Source organism: Amblyomma mixtum, chromosome 6 (genome assembly GCF_055824585.1).
Source record: "Amblyomma mixtum isolate Tamu chromosome 6, ASM5582458v1, whole genome shotgun sequence".
NCBI classification, from domain to species: Eukaryota; Metazoa; Arthropoda; class Arachnida; order Ixodida; family Ixodidae; genus Amblyomma; species Amblyomma mixtum.
Window position 1 is genome coordinate 50,736,134 of NC_143017.1, and position 23,334 is coordinate 50,759,467.

General features: G+C 47.5%; 1 protein-coding gene across 2 annotated transcripts in view; it reads right to left on the reverse strand.

Moving 5' to 3' along the window:
- LOC149339067 (uncharacterized) overlaps positions 1-23,334 on the reverse strand; it is a 28,833-nt gene that overhangs the window by 3,927 nt on the left and 1,572 nt on the right. The window contains exons 3-10 of one of the 2 annotated variants that reach the window (XM_089547885.1): positions 19,315-20,408; positions 15,683-15,773; positions 14,640-14,855; positions 14,291-14,391; positions 12,336-12,469; positions 9,703-10,561; positions 6,862-7,026; positions 2,711-2,848 (exon numbers count right to left, since the gene is read on the reverse strand). In XM_089547885.1, coding sequence (XP_089404011.1) covers positions 2,711-2,848; positions 6,862-7,026; positions 9,703-10,561; positions 12,336-12,469; positions 14,291-14,391; positions 14,640-14,855; positions 15,683-15,773; positions 19,315-20,408 — 2,798 coding nt within the window. Of the gene's footprint in view, positions 1-2,710; positions 2,849-6,861; positions 7,027-9,702; positions 10,562-12,335; positions 12,470-14,290; positions 14,392-14,639; positions 14,856-15,682; positions 15,777-19,314; positions 20,409-23,334 lie in introns of both variants that reach the window. The other variant, XM_089547884.1, reaches the window with a different exon arrangement.

The following is a 23,334-nucleotide window of genomic DNA, read 5'->3' on the forward strand; positions in this document are numbered from 1 at the left end:
TTGCTGCGCCATCGGACGAGATCGAAGGCTGCATAAAAGCGCCGTCGCGCAGCACTATGCACACTGCCTATTTTGATGCGTTGCTCTTGGAACGTGATTTAGTGCGAAGAAAGTATGTTCTTGAAGCGGGCCAGCTCATGCGCTTTTCGCACTCTTATCTTCTCGGTTAACAATGCAGGCCGAGATTGCCGAGCTCGGTTTGCGATAACCACGTTTAGCGGCGTAACCGCGGCTAGCCTGCCCACGTGACAAGGGTAGTCTGACCTGCAACTTGTTTGTGTTTTCAGGGCTCAAAATTTTTTGTTAAAAATTTACCCCGCGTAATGATCGCACCCCTAAATTTGCGTCAAAATTTTTTTTAAAAGTGCAATCATTATGCAAGTAAATATGGTACTTCAAAATACAATGCAGAGAGGCGTGCTCTTCCAACAGCTGCAAATCTGCAGCCAATTTACCTGCACCCTTGTTTACAATAGAAATTTGGACAGACAGAAGGAAGCCAGCAGCTATATGTCATCAGCCACTAAGAAAGGATAAGTTCAAGCCAGGCAGAAAGGTTCAGTAGAGGCTTTCCAGAATAAAAGCTAAATGCCCCTCTTCATTCAAAGTTTGCGTAAGAGCAACACCATGCACTACAGCAACAGTTCTGTTTAGTCAGCTCCATACTGGCAAATGCAGCTTTCTAACAGTCATTTGCACAAACAAATAGTAAGCACTGGAAGTCACACATCACCACCAATATTTCTTCCTCTGCAAAAGAAGTGGCAGACACACTGTGAACCTCGACCACACTAATACCTTCCTCCCTTCACTTTGCCAATCCATAATTATCGTGGCAAGCATAAGGATGCCACAAAAGCACAATAGAACCCAGCTGTTATGTTCCCGGGTGATGCATCTTATGAGCCAGTCCCATCAAAGCTCCCCGTGCAATACAAACTCAGCTGTTAAATTGCAACTGTGGCGGCTTTCCTGCATACAGTCTAGCCCGTTTATAATGAAGCCACTTATAGCGAAATAGCGGTTATAACGAAGCGATTTCAATTTCCCATTCCCATTTTTGCATTTTCAATACATTTTGGGTCCGGTTTTAACGAAGTAAATAAGAGCGCGTCAGCGGATATAACGAAGAGATTTAATACCAACCGAAATATAATCTGCCAATCGACACATTTTTGCGTCCTTGAGGCGATTTTTTCCGCGAATATAAGAGCAAAATTCGGCTGACGGCATCCTTTCGTGGCGTCGTCTGCTCTACTGCGGAGCGAAAGGTTGCTTCACTGCATCGCATGGCACGCCGGTCTCGTGTTGCGCCGTCCTTGAACGGCGTCACGGCGTAGAGCGGTAGAGCACGCCGCGCAGGGGAAAAATGCGGCCATCGCAGCTGTTGACACGCTACGGATGTACCTCGGGAGTCCGGAGTTTGACCAGATCTTTGGTTCGCAGTTGGATGGTATGGAAGCCGCAATCCTGAAGTCCGCACTCGCGAAACGTGTTCAGGGGACGCTGGACGACTTCTTTCAGCGGCAATAAATCGGTATGCCGCCGTTTGCATCTTTTTTTCGTAGTCCGCATATTACGAAATAGCGGATATAGCGAAGTGATTTCCGATTCCCGCCGACTTCGTTATAACCGGGCTAGACTGTATTACATTGTGAATGTCGCCTCGCGATTCTGGTTCAACCCCTATGGGCATTTTGACAGCCTGCATTTAGCGCACGCTTAACAGCGATGGGGCCAGAGCAGAACATGCCTCCATATCAGCACTTGGCCACCAGCCTTTTGAGCGGCTTTTGATGTGTTGCACAGACGGTGTGAGTAAATTTGGGGCTGCTGGTGCAGTTCCATCAACGCTGCAGCGTAAGCGCAAATGAAGGAAGGCGCAAAAACAAAACTGTGCTGTGGCAAACACCGCTTGGACAACGCTGTACAAGATGCGGTTGAACGGGCTGGCTCTGAGGCATGTTTCTGTCATCCGTGTTTTCCCTGTCGCCTGCAGCTTAAAAATGCAATTTTTAGGTTCGAACACACAGGTACTGAGTTGGATTAAAGAGGCAACCGCAAAAATAGCACAGAAGCATAAACATGCGCAAACTTCGCCCGTTCTGTTTGCTGCTGCCTCCTTTCCACAAATAGTTAGTTGCTCAGGCAGATGTAGAGGCACTGCACGACGTTGAGGACTTCCTGGGCATGTGATGGTCACTAGAGATACAAAGCCTAGCAAATTTCAGTAAAACGAAAACAACAAGAAAATGACAACCACCGATGTACTTTTTTTTCTTTTCTCATGCCCACTTCCCGGCTATGTTTCCTGGCTGGGGCCTGCCCCCCCCCCCCCCCCCCTAGTTTACTGGAGTTGCTGTTACTATCAAATGCTTTCTACCTCTCCTGTTCACATCAGAGAAGCAAAGTATGAGTGAAGACATGAGTTCGCCTCTCCTGAAGCCTGAACACTTCAGCCCAGAAAGTAAGGATATATTCAGGACAATGCAGAGGCAAGTGTTCAGGCATCCAAAGTATCTCACACTTGTCTTGGAGGTCAAAATGCTTCATATTATTTCTGCTGGCAGCCTGTTACCAGCCAGACACCATGAATGAATATGAAACTATACCCCCTGCACGCAACTTTCAAACACAAACAAGCCTGCTCGCATATTTGAAGTTTGTTGGCTGATCTGTTAGAGGTTCTCAGAGCCTTATCGCAGCTCACCAGCAAAGAAGTCGCTGAAAGCGTCGTCAGAGATCTTGTTCAACACCTCAGTGAAGTCGTGCTCCTCAAGAAGTTTTGTTGCTTGATTCGCCAGCTCTGCAGCATCAAGTGGCAGCTCCAAAGACTTCTCTATTGTATCTGCAAGAAAAAGTGTCACACCATTTTAGCCTTCATCGAAATGCAGCCACCACAGCCTGGATCAAAAAGGGATCAGGCAGAATGAATGACAGAAACTACAGCTGAATCTCGGTGATACGAACACAGTTGATATGTATGAATTTCGCGATGATGCGGATTCGTAAAAATACCCTGGCCGCAGAGCATTGTGCATAATGTGCAGTATTTCAGATGCTCCGAACTTTCTCCTACGCCACTATGGATGCTCCGAACATGCAAGCCATGACTGCGCCCTCGAGCACTAAACGCTGCCCATAAATCGCCAAAGCCACAATCGCTAAGCACCGCAGAGCAGCAAGCGACAGTGCGCGGCCTGCACATCGCAGTCTCCCGATTGTGTGGTACACACTGTGAGCAGTGAGCAATGGTTCGCGAGCATGTCCGCGATGGGCAACATTATGGCTAGGGCAGGGTCGCAATCGCCAGTTGCGCTGCACGTACCGTGAGAAAAGAGCTGTGACGGTAAAATCAAGAATAAATCCCATCAGCCATGAAAAGATCCGTGTTTGAATGCATTTTCCATGCTTCTGCATATGAATTTTGTTCGTTTAGATCAGGGGTTCTCAAACTGGGTTCCGCGGAACACAGGGGTTCCGCGGGCTGTCTTCTTGTGTTCCGCGAGAACCCTCACTGGCCCTGACCCGGCAGCTGATATGAGACTACTCTGAGTGCTACTGAGCCACGCTTTGACTTGCTCTCAAAAGGGAAGCAGTACCACCCATCACATTAGTATTTGTATTAATCGGTGCAATAAACATTTAACTTTTGCAACTCTCTCTTTGCAAAAATGCACTCGACAACATTGCTGGTAAGTAAAAGCGGGGTGGGGGGGGGGGGGGGGGGGGGGGGGGGGTTCCCTGGAACTTATTGAAGGCTTTTGGGGTTCCTCCAAGCAAAAAAGTTTGAGAACCCCTGGTTTAGATGATACAAAATTTCAGATGACATGAATTTTTTTCGCAACCCTGTGAGATTCGTACCACCGAGATTCTACTGCAGTTTCAAAGGGGCCCTGCATCCTAAGTTGAACCTTTCTCGATTCCTTGCCCGCGAGCTTAATTGTATCAGCAAGGTAAGAAAAAGTGTTTGTTCAGTTTCCGACTTTGCAACTTTAAAACACACTAACTTAAAGGGGCTCTGAAACACCTTCTGAGGAGAGTACATCAACTCACTCAGTCATCGCATTGTGTAGTCACGAACACCTGAGCCAAATAATACACATCTGCACGCAGCAGGGAGCCCACAATCACACGAGTGAAAGTTGGCGAGCCCTTTCCGGTGACTTTTTCATGCTCGTACCCTCCGCCATCATATGCTCCAGTTCAGATATGGCTGATGGTTAGATTCTTTCAGATGTCACGCAGCTACCATAGCCACGGCCAGCAAGCCGCGTAGCTCCGGCGGGTCAGGAAGAGGGCCGACCTTGAGCGTGAAAAAAAGGACGAGGGGAGAGGGAAAGGCGCAAAGATGCTGAAACTCAAATTTTGACTAAGGGTAACTCAGCTCCTACAAAGCGCATTAACCCTTTGAAGGTATTTGCCGTATATGTACGGCGGCGGTTTTCTGTCCCGCAAGGTCTTTGCCGTACGGGTACGGTTTCGATCTTCCGTTTGAAATTTTGCGCCAAAAGAACAATGCGTGCTCACTGGGGGGTGCTACCGCCTCTTAGGACTTACAAGAAGTGTTTGAATTTTGTGCTGCCTTCTTACGGAGATAAGCAGAACTTATGTCTAGCTTTAGCGCGGCGGCACAGACTGCGGCAACACCCCTTTTGTAGTTTTGGTTTCGCTGCGTGACCGCAACGGAGTCGCGCGAAATTTGAGTTTTCTTTTTGTCAGCACTATCTTGCAGGGGCTGCCGAAGTTGATTTCTATCTTTATTGGCGCTGCTCTTAGCTTGCTTATCACCGTTGCTCGCGAGGTATTCTCGCCCTCTGTGGCAACGCGCCTACGCGGTTTCAATTCCGCCGCGGGATCGCAACGGAGTCGCGTGAAACGTGTTTTCTCTTTGTGGGCACTGTTTTGCAGAGGCGGCGAAAGTTGATTTCTATCTTTATTGGTGCTGCTCTTAGCTTGCTTATCACCGTTGCTATTCTATTCTATTGAACATTTTCCAGCTGTGTGTGATGCTGTCACCAAAGTACTGTTCCTAATTTTTTTTTTACTATTTATTCTCAATTATATACATTTTGTAGATTCAAGATCCGCAATAAAGTAATTTGACCACCTGGGAAAGTTTTCTTCAAAATAATTCGACCCTCAAAGGGTTAAAAAAATTCTTGCTGGGGGATATTCCTGAAGCGGCTTCCTTTAACATCCAAGGCATACCAGGAGCCCCATTCAGAGCCCCAAAGTCTGATGGTCTATGGGGGTTTAATGTCCTAAAGCGACTCAGGCTATGAGGGACCACTTGGGGTTCTGTAACGTGCACTGACATCGCGCAGCACAATGGGCCTCTAGAATTTCGCCTCCATCGAATTCGACCGCCACGGCCGGGATCGAACCCGCATTTTTCGGGTCAGCAGCCGAGCGCCATAACCACTGAGCCACCGCGGCGGCCGATTTGCTGTTTCCATTTCAGTTGTCTTGCTCATGTGTTTAATTTGTTGCTGATACAGTCTAACCACACTTTAATGACATTCATGAAACAGCAGTTTTTTTTTGCTTCCCAATCTGCCTCATTGAAAGCCATGTATTTTTTTTTTTTTTCAAGATTTAATGAAGTAATGTTGCACCACACTTTGAATTTAACGAAGTCCTCACACATGGCATGCATGTACCAATATTCTCCTTCACAAGATGAAAGTGAAAACTTCAGAGACAGACGTAGATTTCCATGCGCGCTTTATGCACAAATGTTGCTCGTGGACTTCAATCCGTAGAGCAGAACAGGAGCAGGACATGCCGCTGTGCTATCAGCCGTGTACATTCGAAACCCACGGCGGACGCGCTCCACTAACAGCCAAATGTGTTCGGGCACGCCTGGCGCCTCTGGTCGGTGTGAGCATCGGCTAGTGCTGGAGTTCCATACGTCCATTTTATTTTTTTTTTATTTTTATTTTTTCAAGAAGTGGGGTGGGGGCTCAATGGCTGAAAGAGTACAAGGTTTGGCTCTTGTTTTCCCACAGTATGTCGCTAAGTAGTACCTTATAAGCAGCGTCATCATTTTCAAGTACCCGCTGGCAGGTGCATGGCAGTTTGCGTGTTTGTATCATCCGCCGTGCGTTGATAAATTGTTTGCATCATCACAGGCTGTAATGTATAGTAATAAGGCACTCTGGCTGGAACCTTTTAAAAATTCGTATCATCACGAAACTCGGATCAGCCATGCTCATATCATGAGATTCTACTGTATTTACAAAAAATTATCAATCAGTATTCAAGAATCTGTAACTTTGTTTGGACTACTGAAACATAGGAACACTGAGTTGTTATGACTTTGTTATATCAAGTTCAACTATGGTACATAAAGCTAACACTTATCAACAAAATGTGGGAGGAAGAAAAAAAATGGCTGAGGCTTAGCTAAGGTTAAGCCTAGTCAGATGCGAAGCATATTGATCGCTAGGCTTGGTAATACATGGCTGTCCTTGGTTGACGTTCATCCCGCTCTTCATTGGTCTCTGTGGCACGCTGAAGCTTTCGCTTCTCGTTCAAATCAGCCCTGCTTCTAGGTGGCATCCCAACACCTGGCCGCCTCGTAAGTGCCCGGAGAGCGAGGCAAGCTCAGCTTTATACCGCTGCTGTAGCGTCACGTGGTCAGCTGCAGCGCCTCTGATGTGGAGCCTCCACCACCGCGGCCGACCGCGCGAGCCGGCAGCCCATCTCTCCTCTGCTGTGACGTCATGTCACATGGTGTCACGTGGTCACGCTAAAGGTCAATGGTAGCTCCACCGCCGCGCTCGACGGGATGTAGTGTAGCTCTAGTAATATGCTTCGCATAAAAAAAGGCCTGTATGCTTTTTCAATGACACACACCTGGTGAGAACTGGTTCTCGAGATCGCTTGCCAGGTCGGGCTCTATCCTCTCCACCAGTTCCTTGGCCACAGTCTCAGTGGCGATGCCACCAGCAGTTACCACGGGCACGTAGCCGTAGCTTTCAGCCATAGATGTCGCACCCATCGCCCCAACGACTGCGGCAGCTGGAGGGAGCAAAGATCACCATGCAGTATAAACAGCAGTGTGGCTGCCAGCAAAAGTAGCATTTTCACTGCACCCACCTTACAGACAAAAAGCTCTGCATGCCTCTGTGAAACACAACTGGTAGTCCCACATTCTCTGAACCACAAGAATCAAGCAGAATCAAAATGTTCTTACGTCAGTGTCCAAATTTCCTTCCAAGCCAGAGATGCTGCTCTCCTGATAGTGCACTGCTCTGCATTGCAGTTGATGCCTTTCAGGATGCATTACACTATTGTTTGAGGCAGCAGGCACCCTTTCTTGGCTCGAGACGCCAGGGTTTTTTTTAACACATTATGAAAGTCAGTGGGGTTCCCAAGGCTAAAATGGTTGAGAACACCTGCTTTACCAGGTTAAGAGGGTCTTAAAAAAACAATTTTTTAAATGAAATCATAATTATGAAATACAAAGATATTTAAGATGAAATACAAATATATTTAAATTTATTTAAGATACATTTAAGATGTTAGGAGAAATCTTCAGGGAACATGTATTTTTGCATACTGATTCCAAATGCATAACATAAGAGTAGCGCAAAACCAGAACGACAGACAAAAGGGGAGAGAACACACACCCACAACACAGGCACTAACTTCGACTCAAGTCGGCGCCTGTGTTGTGGGTGTGTGTTCTCTCCCCTTTTGTCCGTCGTCCAAGTTTTGCGCTACTCTTATGTTATGGATCATTACCGACTTGCCCAAATTTCCACCCTGGTGAATCCAAATGCAATTTCATCCTATGTAAAACAAGTGCCTGTGAACTTGCGTAACATTATGCAACCTTCTGCAGAGATTTAAAAGTTTATTGAAGAGGATGACGGCTGGAGTGCTCATGGGTGGGCCCTAAGTTCAGGGCTCCAGAGGCTTCTGCAGACGTTCTGGCGATGACAAGGAACGCTGCCTTGTCATTAAGGGCCTTCAAGAAATTTTTCTGCAGGGAACTCACCAAAATGTATGCCGTTGGTTTCTCTTGACATCAAGGAACGCAAAAAGGGTAAAATTATTACTCTGCCTATCACAGAAGTTGAGTTGTAGGATTTTGAAGTTGCCACAGAAATGGGAAGAAAAATTTGTATTCCTGCTTTTGAACACACAACTTCAAAACCCCATAACGCAACTTCTATGAGAGGCAGAGTAATAATTTTACCTCTACTGCATTCCTTGAGGTCAGCAGAAACCATATACAGAAACCAATGGCATATATTTCAGGAAGTTCTCCGCAGCACAATTTCTTGAAAGCTCTCTCTGCAATAAGTTGCATAATAGTTTTTTTTTTAGGACCCTCTTCCTCCGCTAATGGATTTTTGGTAAAGTCACACTGCCACTTTGCGCACAGTCACATTTAAGAAAACATCAGAAAATATGAATGTTTGTGTGTAGATTCCAAATACAATATCATTTAATTTTATGTACAGGAAGTCCTTGTGCACATATATAATATGGTATGCAACATTTTGCCGCGAGCTTTCAAGAAAATTTGCGGCAGGGAACTTGCTAGACTGTATGCCATTGGCTTCTCGACATCAATCTATGCAATAAGGGTAACAAAGTTGAGTTACAGAGCTTTGAAGTTGCCACTTCACAAACGCGAAAAAAAATTTGCACTCCCATTTCTGAAGTGAGAACTTCAAAATGCTATAACTCAAATTCTATGACAGGCCAGATGATAATTTTACCCTTATTCCATAGCTTGATGTAGAGAAGCCAATGCCATACATTCTAGCAAGTTCCCTGCTGCAAAATTTCTTGAACCTGAAGCAAAATGTTGCATGGCATCTTATCTAAGAGTACAAGGACTTGTTATACATAAAATTAAATGATATATTTGGAATCAGCTCGCAAAAATACATGTTCCCTGAAGATTTCATAATTGTGACTTTGTTAATAGAAGTTTTTTTTCTAAGACCCTCTTCCCCCCTTAAAGGACTTTCACACCAAATTGATGCTTGCGTTTTCTTCTTTCAAATGATGTGTTACACATTGTAATAACAAAATCATTCGATTATGGTCGCTAAAAAATACAAAATTCAATTTCTTCTTGACACTGTTTTGGAATGATCAACCAAACGATGGCTGTAGGTCACTGAGGCATGAAAAAAATGGCACTACAACTGCTGATACATCTAGCTCTCGAAGCAGCCTGATTTAAGTGTTGCAGTGAATTAACACAATGTATCAGTCTTTATGATGCAGGTTTTTTCGTCCCTCACGTGACCTAAGTGCGAACTACACATCACAGCCATCTTTCGACTGATGAAACCGAATCCAAAACAGCACGAGTGAAGAAATCCAATTACAAATTATTTAGCGGTTGTAGGCAAATTCCGCGCAGTGATACAAGTATTCTAATGTATAATGCATTATTTGAAAGAACAAAGCACACAACTAAAATTAGGTGTTTACAGTCAGTCCTTTCACAAGATTTTGCTGTGCCAATAAATGGGCGAACCACATTCAAGGGGCAGCTAACAGCGGCCGCTGTTCCAATTAGTGCACCATGAAATTCCCCAAAAATGTAGCATCTCGCATCATAATATTGACTGATTCAATAACCGAGCAAGAAGCTGCAGCAGTTGTACCAAACACGACCCACGGTGAACATCCGAACGAAAATGACACAAGTGGCAAAGAAAAACGCACCGGGTGCCTCCATGGTCACCGCTGAGGGATGTGGCACGGCCACTGTGGTCTGGGCCACCAGGTGAGGGTGGCTCACTGCAGGTCGCGCAACCATCGTGGTCACCAGGTGCGGCGAAGATGACTGGTGTGTGACAGCAGGCAGCACACCCGCTGGTGCATTTGCCAAGTGGCTCGCCGTGGTAGGGATGGCGGCCATTGGCAACGGGGAGTGGTGAACAGTCATTGCACGGGCTGTCGTCAGGAGGTGCGGTGTCGCTGCTGCTGCCACCGCGACAGGGGCGTGGCTGGTTGTTGCTGTTGACCTTGGCAGGGGATGACTCGTCAGGACGGGCATGGTGAGGGCTGAAGAGGAAGAGGAGGGCAGGGAATGGTGCAGCTGCGGCTGCTGGTGCACCATGGTGGGTGACTTGGGCTCCGTCTTGATGCGCACCGCTGTTGAGCACCCAACGGGCACCACTGTTTGCAGGAGGGGCTGCGGGGCGGTCACAGCAGCAGCAGGCGGTGTCAGAGCGGGGACCTGGCCCGAGGACAGCGCTGTTGTCCCCCCTGGAGCAGCCACAAGGCTGCCCAGAAGACCCGACGACGAGTCACTGCCTCCGAGGAACGGGGGTGACCGAGACGAGCACGGGGACGAGGAAGACGAAGAGGAGGCTGGTGACTGGACAAGCACCTCGAGCGGCAGACACGATGAGAACGATGACGATGAAGGGGAATGGGGCGTTGGAGGTGGAGATGCCATGCCCAAAGGCACAGCCTTCTTCTTCTTGCCCCTCTTGGGTGGCCGCGTGAGGGCGGGCGGCTTGGACTTCTTGCGGGGCTTTTTGGGTTTGGGCTCAGACGCCATCTTGTTGTAGTTGTCCTGAAGAAAGCAAGGAGACAGGGGGGCCGCCACAACAGCCCCATGCAAGCCATCAGAAAGAGCTACAGAGGTGCCATTGAAGAGAAATGGCAGGACATGCAAAAACTTGTCACACAGAGTTCAGCCAAACTTTCTCACGCTTTCCTAGACCCAGCAGGAAAAGTGGTATGAAGCACTAGCCAGTCCAAGCCTTTTATTTCTAACATAACCATGCGTTCAGTTCCTAATACAGTCGCCGACTGATTTTTCGGACTCCAAAAATTCGGACATGCTCGATTATTCAGACTGCTTCGTGGCACCGCCACTCTCCCCATAGACCGTAATGTATAACAACTGCCGAAAGTTCGGACATCTTGCAGACTCTCGTTTGATTTTTCAGACACTCCTTGAGCCAACTCGACCGGCAGCACTTGCCGCACCGACGCTCACCGACGCGCGGTTCACTTCGCTCAACGCCATTTTTGTTTTGAACTGAGCCTCCTTGCTGCCCCGCGAGGTGGCGCTACTGCAAATTCCCGCTCATCATCATCGTTTCCGCGTGGTTCGGTAGCGCGCCGCATGGTGGCGCGCCACACCAGTTCCGGCCGCAGCTTAGTAAGCCATCTCAAGGCAATCCAGGAGCCGCTTTGTTTGTTTATCCGGCAGCAAGCCCGCGAGAGCACCGTGGTAGCACGCAGCACTGGAGATGCAATATTAGCCTAGGGCGGCTTACAGCCGGCGTTTTGTCATCGAAAGGGGTCTGTTGAACCCCGAGTAGCAGTATCAAGACGTTTCGTTGAAGCGCGCGTGAGCATTGACTTATGCAACGCCAGGCCGGCGGCAGCAAGCCCGCGAGAGCGCCGTGGTAGCACGCAGCGGTGCAGATGCGATGAGGCCCGACGGCTCTCGAAACGATGTGGGGGAGGAGGCAAGTAGAGGAGGTGGTGAAAGAAGGACCGGAGAAGAGGAGGAGGAGAGGCGGCGTTGGGCGAGGCCGGTTCACATGCAAGCGACTGAGCGATTGAGCGGCGCGTCGCTGCGAAAGTTTCCAACTTGTTGAAACCTCGCCGCTCGTCGCAGTGACGACTCAAAACAGGTTTTTCCGTCGTGGCGGCAGGATTCGCTACCATATTCACTTGCATATGCAACGCCAGCCCGGGATCAGCCAGTGCATGTAAATAAACGATTTCTTTCTCTTTTTTTTTTCTGAATTTGTTTTTTCGGACACCTGTTTATTCGGACATTTCCGCGGTCCCCGTGAGGTCCGAATAAACGGTCGGCGACTGTAGCAACGAAAAAACTTCAGTGGTAACAGGAGAAAATGTGCCCAGAAAAGCGTTACTCAACATAAATATGAATCATACCTGAAAACAATTCACCAATGACAACACACAGAGTGCAAGCAGATATTCAGCAGTTACCATATGTTGTCACGTATCAGCCGACTCTGAGTATGCCACCCTCCCTCCCAAACTCGCAGCCCTCATTGTTCATAAAAAAAAAAAATCTGATTCCAAATGTAAGTTGAAACATACTGCCCTCCTTGCATGTGGTGTCCATATAGCTCAAAGCAATATACACGCGTCACTATGTAGCTACAAGGCTTGAAGCAAGCAGAGACAAAATTTGCCTGTTTATCCTTCTCTAAAATAATTTTCATATTAAACGGATATTCGATATTTCACCACCCCTAGCACTACAGGTAGCGTGTAGGTAGAGGTGCAGCCCCTATGATGTGTTCTGAGCAGGCCGAGATTCCTGGCAAGAGGGAGGAGGAGGAGGAGGAACCACTCACCCTCTTCTTGGCATGTTCGGGGCAGAGGGGCAGCTCGTGGCACATGTCAAACACTGGGACGCAGCACTGCGTGTTGTCGGCAAACTTGGCGGTGCAGTGCTCAAACAGGAGTTGGTCTACGTTGTACATTATGTCTGGGGGCAACGACAGTCAAGGAAAAGGCAAAACAGCACACGAGACGAGGAAGAGACTTCTTTATCAGCCCAACCGCCTCTGCCCTGCATTTTGCAATACAGTCAGGTATAAACGCATGTAAGGGTCGCACTTTTTTTCCCAGATTCAAGGGCCAATTTTCAGGGTGCGGCCGATATATGTGATGTGCCAAAAAAAAATTTTTTTTTAAGTAAAAACATACCAATCAGGGAATGATCGGCATTTAGTCGACATTCAATCATCACTCGCCATTCAACTGAAGGTAGCACCCAACATGAACATCATCATCATCATCAGCCTGACTACGCCCACTGCAGGGCAAAGGCCTCTCCCATGTCTCTCCAATTAACCCTGTCCAGCGCCAGCTGCGGCCACCATATTCCCGCAAATTTCTTAATCTCATCCGCCCACCTAATTTTCTGCTGCCCCCTACTACGTTTGCCTTCTCTTGGAATCCACCCCATTACCCTTAAACATGGACTCAAAGGGCTGGACAACTGACACTCACAAAACTTGGCGTCCACGTCAGACTCATTTAAGTCTGAAAAAAAAAACAACTTTGGATTCCTACAGAGTGTGAAATATCAGCAGTGAATACAGTTGCTGTCCTATTTTTTGGACTCTGCAAGACCCGAAAAATCAAAGAACTTAAAAAAAAATTTTCACTTTGTTACGATCTGAAAAATGACCAACTTTACAGTTTCCTGTGTTCCATTTGCAAGCAACAATATTAGGTTGAGGCAGAGTCATGCTTTCACGTCCACAACCTATCACATCACCGAACCAGACTGCATGACACAGCCACGCATCATGCGAATGTGCTGCAATGCATGCCCGGTGCCGCTCTGCACGCGTGCGGCCCTTACACGCGTTTATACAGTGCAAAGACAGAGGGAGGGAACCCATGGGAAGAAGCGACTAAGGTTGAAGTGAACGGAAACGAGCGGGTGGCAGCAACTAACCCACGGAGGACACTGCAGCTGCACCACTTTCAACACGATTGCGTGCTTTTCTTTGCAGGCCACCCTGACGGCAATGGAGAGCACGCCATTAACTCAAGCAGCAACATGAGTAACAAATCCAAGCCAGTCCCCATCTGACAGACTCCATTCATGATTCTCTTTAAATCCAAGATGGTGCCTTTCATGGCGATTAAGAAGCTGGTTGCTTGCGACAGCGATGCACACTCACATCGCGTTAGGACGGAAAAACTTACTTTTTATTGAGAAAGAACAATTTCCTGTATTGCTGGCACTTATTTTAGTCCAAAAAAACCTAACTTCTGGACTTCAAGCAGTCCGAAATATCACTGGTGAATGTGTACACGTTCTTAGGACGGTCCCTTAGCAAAGCCCGAAATTTCACGCGTCTGAATTATTGAAGTCCGAAAGATTGGTCAGCTACTGTACACAAATTTTCTAATCAGTGCACGGACTTCACTTTTTTGGAATGAAGTAACAGCGCAGAGAGAACACTCATGAAAAGGCCAAGAAAGACAAGGACAGCGTGTCCTTGTCTTTCTCGGCCTTTTCGTGAGTGTCTCTTTCTGCGCTACTATTTCATTCCAAAAAAGTTACGCACCATCGAGCCCATATACAGGTTTTCCTAAACTTCACTTCCACGGAAAGACCAAATGGTTTTCCAGTAATAAGTAACTTCACACTAGGTGCTGGACAAGCCATCAAAAGTTGGCAACAGTCAGGTGGAGAAGGAGGAAGATTTGTTTCTGCTCCGCCCCATGTACCTCACCCTAAACGGTGGCCCCTGAAACACTCTGGCTTTGTTTTCCACAGAAAGGATACGCTTTGTACAGTGCCTTGTGTAAGGAAGAGCAGGCCGTGTGCAGACCACACTTTCATCCTGGTAACAGCAGGTACGCTTCTCCACAGCAGGAAGCTTTGGCCTGCAATACAGGCGCACCGGGTCCAATCAAACTGGCACAGCAAACACACAACTCAAGAAACATCCCCTCCTCCTTTTGAATCCACAACACGAGGAAATGCCTGAAACACTCTTCCAGATTGGATCTGGAAGAGTTCAGAGCACCAGTGCACCGCAGGGTCCAAGGCAGTCATTAGTTGAAACCATTCCGAGGGAGAACTGGCAGCTAGTTTCGAGGGAGATGAGCCAAAGCACATGCGGTGCACTCACCTTGCGCTGGCGACGCTGTTCCCCATGAGGACCTGGGCTGCTGCGTCGGGGCAAAGCTTGGCTGCGCGCGCCAGGTGCCGGACCAGGGCATCCTGCCTCTCCAGGGAGGGCCGTGCCGCTGCCTGCCGTTTGCACAGCACCTCGTAGCGCTTGCGCAGCTCTGCCCGCAATCGGCTGATGCGGAGGGAGCGCACACTTCGCACCGTTGATGCATCACTGCACAACACACGCAGGCACATTCGCACGGGTTGGCCCACATCGCAGACACGAGATCAAGTTGTCTTCCATCCAGAAAAAACTGGCCACGCGAGGCCCCGTAATACTGCTTCTCATATAAAAGCCTCATCATCAAGTATCTACTCTGAATTCCATTCATCACCATGTGGCTCCGTCATCCATGTTTACAGCTGCTGTGCAGCTTTGTTGCCAGTGCCTTCCACACCGCCATTCTTTCGTATGTGCACCTCAACTGGCACAGTATTAAAAAGAAGTCCCCTCAACCTGTAACTGCAGTACCATAGGTAGCACCAGGCACTGCGATCTTTTTACTTTAGGTCTGTGAAATTACTATTCATTTCAAATTATCGCACACTGTTAGTATTCTCAGAAGCCAAAAACATACACAGCTGCCAAAAAAGTGAAATGCGGTGATACGAGCGCACTGCATTCAGGACGTTCCACACCAAAGTGTACAGGTCCCAAGAGACAGTGGAATCAAGTGATCCAAGCAATCTTGTAGCTCCATTCTATTTAATTCTAACCCCGCTAGGTCAGGGCAACATTCTTAGGAAACCTAGAATGAATAAATAAAGGAAGCCATAATGCAGGCAAGCACAGTTACTCTGTCCGTCTCTCCAGAATGATAGCATCACAAGAGGAGAGGGCCAGGTCTACTTACTTTGACACATGCCTTGCTGAAAAAAGAAAATAGTAAAAGGGGTGCTACCTGGTGCACTGCACATGTCAGCCCAAAGCGTTGCCGCACTCGAGCATTCCTCGTTAACGCTCAATCAGCTGCGCACCATTCACCACCGGCCACTTACCTACAATCAAGGTCCCAGTTCAATAAGGAAGGCGCCCGTTCACCACCACTTTCTTCATCCTCGCTTGAATCACTAGCTGAGCTGTCCAGATCTGCTGCAACACAGTCAAGAGCAGGCACTCTTTGCAGTCTATGATGCTCACCTCACCCAAACAGCAGAGAAGTGCACAAAGAGCACAATCCCTTCTCAGTACCTGATCTCATTTACACTGTAGGGTTTCTCAAATATGGTTCCGTGGAGTGCTTTCAGTGCGCTCCCCAAGCAGCTAAATTTGTGCATGCTTCAACCCCCAACCCTCCCATTTTACATTTACCCACCTTCCAATTGTTTAAACAAACTCTCTCACCATACGGCCAGTCACTGTGGAATTCCAGCATTTTTTTTGACGGGCCGCACACCTGGAAACGCTTTTCGCCATGCATTTGGACTGGAGCCAAGACATCAGTGGTTTCTCAGCATCTTTTGAAAACCACTGGGATTTTTTTAGACTAAAAAGAGAGTGCCTGCTTTATACAGATCCACTAGAAAGGTCGCTACCCTTCACTAAAAGCCACATAAATTTATTCAACACCGCTGCCACTCTATCATGTACTGCAGGGGTTCTCGAAATGGATTCCATGGGCTACTTTAGCGGGTTCCGCGAGTGCCCAGTCTGGCTGGTCCCCTCCTTTCTGGTACAATTCTTGCAGGCACGACCAGACAAGACACGGTATCTGATTTGTGAAAACTGCTTTTCTTGACTTTTAAACGCTAAATTATCATGCATGTTGTGCCAGCAAGGTAGGACCAAGAATCGGCAGAGAAAACATTACACCCGACGTCCTGTCGTAATCAAGCTCCCTCTCACCATTATCCGCCTGCATTTGCACTTCTGTTCCTTGTTGGGAAACGGCACTGCACCTTTGATAACCACATCCAGTCAGCTACTATAACATTGCACACTGAGGCGGCCCGTTCGATCACTTTGCCCCATTTACACAAGGCCACCCCCTTTGTGAAGATCCTTACAGCTGCCCAAATCACCCTAGTCTAGGACAAACCGGCCACTCACTGCTGTATGGGCCTGTGCCTTGAGCCCTACTAGCTTTATCTTAGGCACACGGGTCAGACAGACAGCCTTTGAAGGTACTGTGTGTTTGTGAGTGTACGAGTGTTGTGTACACTTGGTATCCTTTTCACTTTTTTTTCCCCCTCTTCCTTCATAGCATGCCAGGTTAACTACCAGACACACCTCTCCTGCAATCATCACCCCCCCCCCCCGCGCGCACACACACACACACACACACACACACACACACACACACACACACACACACACACACACACACACACACACACACACACAAAAACTCCACTGAAGATCTTTGTGGAGAAATACGGAACCTTCCAAACTTTCATGCATTAAGACAAATAAAGATGGCCTGTGTCGATAGGGTACTGCAATCTAATTCCAAACAGACCCCTCTCTTCACTGAAAGCGAGCTGCTATAAGCTAGACACGGCTAAAAACGAAATGTAAGCAAAACGGTGCAAACCAGTCTTTTTTCGTGCCGACTTCATGAGCCTGAAACATCTGGTGGGAAGATTTTTACATGAAACGCTCCTGGCAAAAAAAAAATGCGTCTTTCGATGCCGGATATATGCGGCACAGCCAAAAAGAGCCACAGAATTACTTTTTTTTACCGAGAACAATAATTGGATGCAGTTGTACTCAGTGTCCTTTCAGTAATTAGGCTGAGCAGTTTGACACATCTTGATTAATCCTAAAAGACTCTCTCACAGTGTGAGTGGGCAAGGTAAACAGCGCAATTCGAATTTTTTGTGCGGCTGGCTTGGCAGAATCGCCTGGCCACCCGCATATTTCGCAGCACATATAGCGACACGGCCACACTGACCTTCCCAAGACTGTCTTGTGTGCACCCAAGTGCATGCTGGTGCAGCAGGGAGCATAAAATGCGCGAGTAAAGTTTTTTCTTTTTTAATATAAACCTGAGTAACAAATTAGGGGTGAGCAAATTGCCCTAGTAAATACGGTATTTGTATTTCTGTGCCGTTTCTGTTCCGAGACTGTCAGAGTTCCTGTATCCCTTCATTATCGTTATACGTCTTCAATATTCATTTTGCAGCTCTACACACTTCACAGAAAACCTAGCATGAAAGCTCTCATTCAGCAAAAAAAAAAAAAGGTCCTTCAGAGAGGTGGATATATAAGTAAATAACAGTAGCCTGTTACTACACCTTTCCCCAACAGTGTCAATCCAGTTGAAACAGTTATGAATGAACCGACTGGTTCTACTGCTAGAATTCAGACAATATATTTTTCGCTTCTTAGTGACCCTCCATCGTTAATTGCTGAAGGGTTTTCTAGTTTAGGTATCTACCTAATTTTTTTTTTCCAGTCCCCTTGTCTCCAGATGCTGCAGCCTTACCTAGTTCTTAAGGCAGAGCAAAAGCACACAATAGCGGTTGCGAAAGTAGCAGTCCCAAATTAAACAGCACAAACACAGCGCCACAGTAAAGCACTCACTACTCTTATGATGCATTTAACGCTCCTCAAACCTCTCAACACTGCATACTGGTTGCACGGCATGTTGTGCATGCCATTCTTTAGGGGAGGACGGGGGTTATGGAAGTGAATTTTTGTTATTTCTTGTCCCCAGAGAGATGAAATTTGGCACGCTTATTGGGAAAATGCACCAAATCAACAAAATACGAATTTTCACTTGTGTATCTTTAGTAGTTATAACTACACAAATTTGTATGTGCTTCACTGCTATACCAAACTTGCGAAGCCTGGGGTGACAACAAAACATGGTAGGAGCCTACAGTCGCTCTTAAATTTTAGCCAAAGGAAAGGTTCACACAGTGACATCGTCCGAATACTTTCATCAACCAGAGTTCCTTCAATACAGAACATTATACATACACACAGTCATGTCAATTAGTGACAGAGTGAAAAAATGAGAAAGTAATTCAGAAATATAGGAAAATCACTGCATGAAGAATTTATCAAGGAACACAATGTAACAAACCAGATGAAGATCCATGAAGCCATTGTCACGCTATGCGTTTGGCAAGCAGGGCAGTTGGGTAAAAAACACTTTTGAGAAAAGTGGCATTTTCACAGAGATCTCTGCCAGTTTTTTTGCTACCTATGGCCATAAAAAAAGATTTTTAAGTCACCTCTGTGCTGTTTCTGGCAGAATTCTAGGGATACAAATGAGAGACCTTATAAATATGAAATCTGGTGTTTTCTAAAATTAGATTTTCTTCCCCAAGATTTTTGTGCTTTCAAAGGCACGCCCCCATAAAAGTAGCTCAATATTTAAACGACCTCAACACACTGTGAGACTACAGCTAATCTACAACTTGTGCAGGATGCCCAAATTTCACATAAAGCAGACTTTTTACACAACAGGCATTGTTTGAATGGCTAACAGAGAAAGCTGCTACATTTCACTGCAGTTTCGATGAGACCGAGGTCATAGCTGGGTAGACACTAAAATCAATTCACAGTTTAAAATGGGGGGGGGGAGGGGGGGGGGGGGGGGGGCAAAGCACAGACAGACTCCTGCTGGGTCTTCATCCCAAGCATTTCGGCCAAACCCGAGAAAGACAGGCGACCTGCTTACCTGCACCCCCTTGGGAGCCCAGACCAGGAAGTGAGTGGCAGGCACCGTAGCCACCACTGCCACTCGTGCTGGCCTGTACCTCCTCCGCTCCAATGTTCTTCTCCGCATTCCAGAAGCGCCGCAGGTTGCGCAAGGCAGCAGCAGGGCTGGTCGCCAACGATGTGGTTGTTGCCGTCGGGGCCACAGTCGCGGGCGCCACCCGAATGCGCCTGTCCCGGCCGGGCCTCTCGCGCGGCCGGGACAGCACACCTGGCTTGGCGACCTCGTGCCTGTCATGCACAAAGGCAGCCCCCGCAAGCAGTGATGACGACGACGTGGATGAGGAGGAGGACGCAGAGGAGGACACCGCCACCCGGTGATTGTGACTAGAAGGGCTCGACGTGTGCCCAGAGTCCTGCTGCGCTCGTTTGAGCTTGTCCAGCACTCGGTTCTGCGCTATCTTGGCCTGCAGCCGGTTCATAGTCTTTGGCTGCTTGGCCAGGCCTCCTCCTGCGGCACTGGTCCCCGTGGCACTGCTGCACACGGCCACTGCCGCGCTGCTGCTGGTGGCAACCACCTTTGGCTTGACCTCTGCCAGTCCAAACACAGTGGTCCCCTTGGCGAAAGACACGGACGACAGCGGCTGCGAGACAACGGGCAGCCGCTGGATGGGTTGGACCGGCTGGATCTCCTTGTGCACCACCACTGGCTTAGCCTGGGCCCTGTGGTTGAGCTGCTCGCCGCTGTGCCGCCCAAGGCTGCCATTCTCGACGGCGCAGCGCACTTCGGATGCGGCGGGTGGTGAAGCGCTGGCTGCCACCGAGACGGGCGTGGCTTGCTGCTGCGGCAGGGCGGCCGCTGCCACCGAGGAAGGAGGTGCCTCAGAGAAGTCATAGGGGTCCTGGGGCACACCCCCGGGCTGCTGGTGGTTCTCACGCTTGAGCAGGGCCCGCAGCCGGTCGGCAAAGCGGAGCTTCCCCTCCGAGGGAAGCGACACGGCGGCACGGCGCTGCCGCCGCTGCTCCTTCCGGCCTCCCCCCACGTGAGGGGGACCGTCCACCAGGCTGGGGCTAGCGTAGAGGCGGGCCGCCACAGGGGCCCCTAGTTTCCCATTCCTGCAGAGGCAAACCGTCAGACTATTACACCCTGAAGGCAACGCTCCTGTAACAGGGCGCCAAAGTGCACTAAATTGCCTGCTACCTGTGGTAAGAGTACGATTACCTCGTTTGTTTGTTTGTTTTATGGGGTTTAACGTCCCAAAGCGACTAAGGCAATGAGAGACGCCGTAGTGGAGGGCTCCAGAAATTTCGACCACCTGGGGTTCTTTAACGCGCACTGACATCGCACAGTGCACGGGCCTCTAGAATTTCTCCTCCAAAGAAATTCAACTGCCGCAGCCGGGTTCAAACCCGCGTCTTTCGGGTCAGCAGCCGAGCACCATAACCACTGAGCCACCGCGGTGGCATTTCCTGGTTTGTGTCGTTCTCAATAAAATGTTGGCTGCTAGTTACAAATCTGTACTGCATCCTCCTCCTCTTTGTGCCTCTTTTTTTTTTATTATGCCAGTTTGACTATGTCTCATATTTCTCCCGTCAGCACAACTGTACAGGTGCCGCCGTCAAAAGTAAATGGAAGGCAATATTCACGAAAAAATTTATTCATTGGCCCACCAACTTATGCATCTTTCATGCAATTCATGCAAAGATACATATGTGCAGCCTAATTGTGATTTTGCGAAGTGCACTGTACACCAACAAGCATGGACCCTTATGCTTTAGATTTAAATATATTAAATTTTTTTGACAAAGGCGGCTTCCATTTACTTTTGACGGCGAATGTACATATGCCGCAGAGAGCATCAACAGACCGTCCTGCCATAGAACTAAAATAACGCTAACCAAACCTTGTACCTCACCCCGTCGCATTAGTATAGAACAAGTTACTGCAGCAGCACTAATCTAAACCCCAATTCCAACTAAGACGCAATGGAATTTCACAGAAATGACATCCTGTGGCCGTGGTACACTTTCTGATCAGAAGTATCCACCCTAAGAGGCTGCATAAAAGTGTATCGCAGGAACAAAAGAACCCAAGTCACCACTACAAACCACAAATCAAGCACCAACAAGGCTCACTTCAGTTCTTTCCCATAGCCATGGAACATCATACAAATGCAGTGAAACAAAATCGTACCATTAAAAAGCATACAAGTCCAGTTTTACACACGCTACCTCTTTCTCCGGACATTATTCCATGCTTACGATCAACACCAAGGTACCATTACGCATTAATCTTTGGTCCATCTGATGGGTCCAGACATCAGTGCAAGCCAAGGAGTCTGCCTACATGACTCACCCAACATTTAAAAGGCCTCTAAAGTCTCATCTCTCTGTCTTGCTCATGAACAACACTAGACATCACTGACTGATATAATGAAGAACCATGCCGCCAACACAGGATCACATTATCCTCCGATCACACCGTGTGCCCTATCAGAGCAAATCACAACAGTAGGGGCCATAGAGCTAGCTCTACATGCTACATACGCATTTCAGAAAGCTTAGTGCTCACTGGCATTACGCAGTCCACTTAACACTGCCTGAAATGCTCAACATGTAGAAATTACCCACACCTTCAAGATTCAACAAAAGCAAGAAATAAAAAAAGAATAAGACCTGGGCCACCGACAAAATGGTTCAGCTATTCATCGCACAAAAAGCACCAAGGAATGAGGCATTTCAAATTGCATCATAAAACAGCAGCTTCCACAAACAGGTAATCAATGGACTGCATTATAAGAAGCTACAAATTCTTGAGCTGGTGGCTAGGCACACACACCAGTTAATGAGATGTAGCTTACAGTTGCTTGGCAGTGCAATGGAGCAATGTTTTTCCGATCACATAAGTGGCCACCCATAATGTCATAAGTGGGTCCAGTATCATCCTACAGTGAGTCTCATTATTAAGCAGCACTGTACGCACAAGAGTTTCGTTCCTGCAATATCTTTCTGTACACCTGGAATTCCACAATGTGTGTGGTTTCAATAACTAGGACTAAATATATCGGTAACAAAACTGTTGGTGGCCGTGTAGACGGCACTTCACTACCAAAAAAACAGTTTGCACCTCTCAAAGCATTTTCCAAGTCTATAAACTATAAAAAAAATAGCTACTTAAACATGTCATCACATTATTCCACAGTGAAGTCTACAAATCACACAACCTCCTAAATATATTGTTGCGCTTAACTAGAATTCAACGTTTCCAGCATGCCAGAGAAATGGCTAAACGTTTTGAAAGACTCTCAAGAGAGACACAATCAGTTGAATTACTAGAACTATGTCTCAATCACTACCATAGGATAGCGCACAAGCCTACCAAGACCCCCCGTCAAGTGAACTCTCGCTACTCAAGCCTCAAATCAAGCAACAAATTTATCACACCCAGAGAAACTAATACTCCATGCAGAACATGGAAGAAAAGTTTTCAAGACATGCTTACGAGTCTTTAATAAGTTTCAAATTAATTAAAACCCTTTCCATTCCTACAGCATGCCAACTACAAGGCAAGTACACCACAAAATTCCAATGCAGTTGAAAGTGAAACATGTCCCATTCACTAGTGTTTTTCTCACCAAAGAGGTGCAAAAAAAAAAAAAAAACAAACAGGGTTATCTGCTACTGGAGAGAGGTGTGACTGCACTCAGGGCCCCTAGATTACAGCCCTTGTCTTCCGGGTCAACAACCTTATCTTGAAAGCTATCAGGCAGTGGGACCCGTCATACACGCACGCAAAGCATTACCTTGCAACGGTGAAGATGTTTAACTGGCAGAAACGAAGCTCTACAAAACAAAACAACTGAAATGAGGACTACCGTGTTTAATGTAAAAATGCGTGCATTAGTAACAAGTTCTTTCAATAAGGGGTACTCTTGGAAAAGGCGCAAAATTATTACTACTACAGCATAGCAGAAGTGACCTGGGTGTAATAGTCACCACCAAGATGAATAGTAACTCCAAAACCCTACTCACAGGAGTTAAA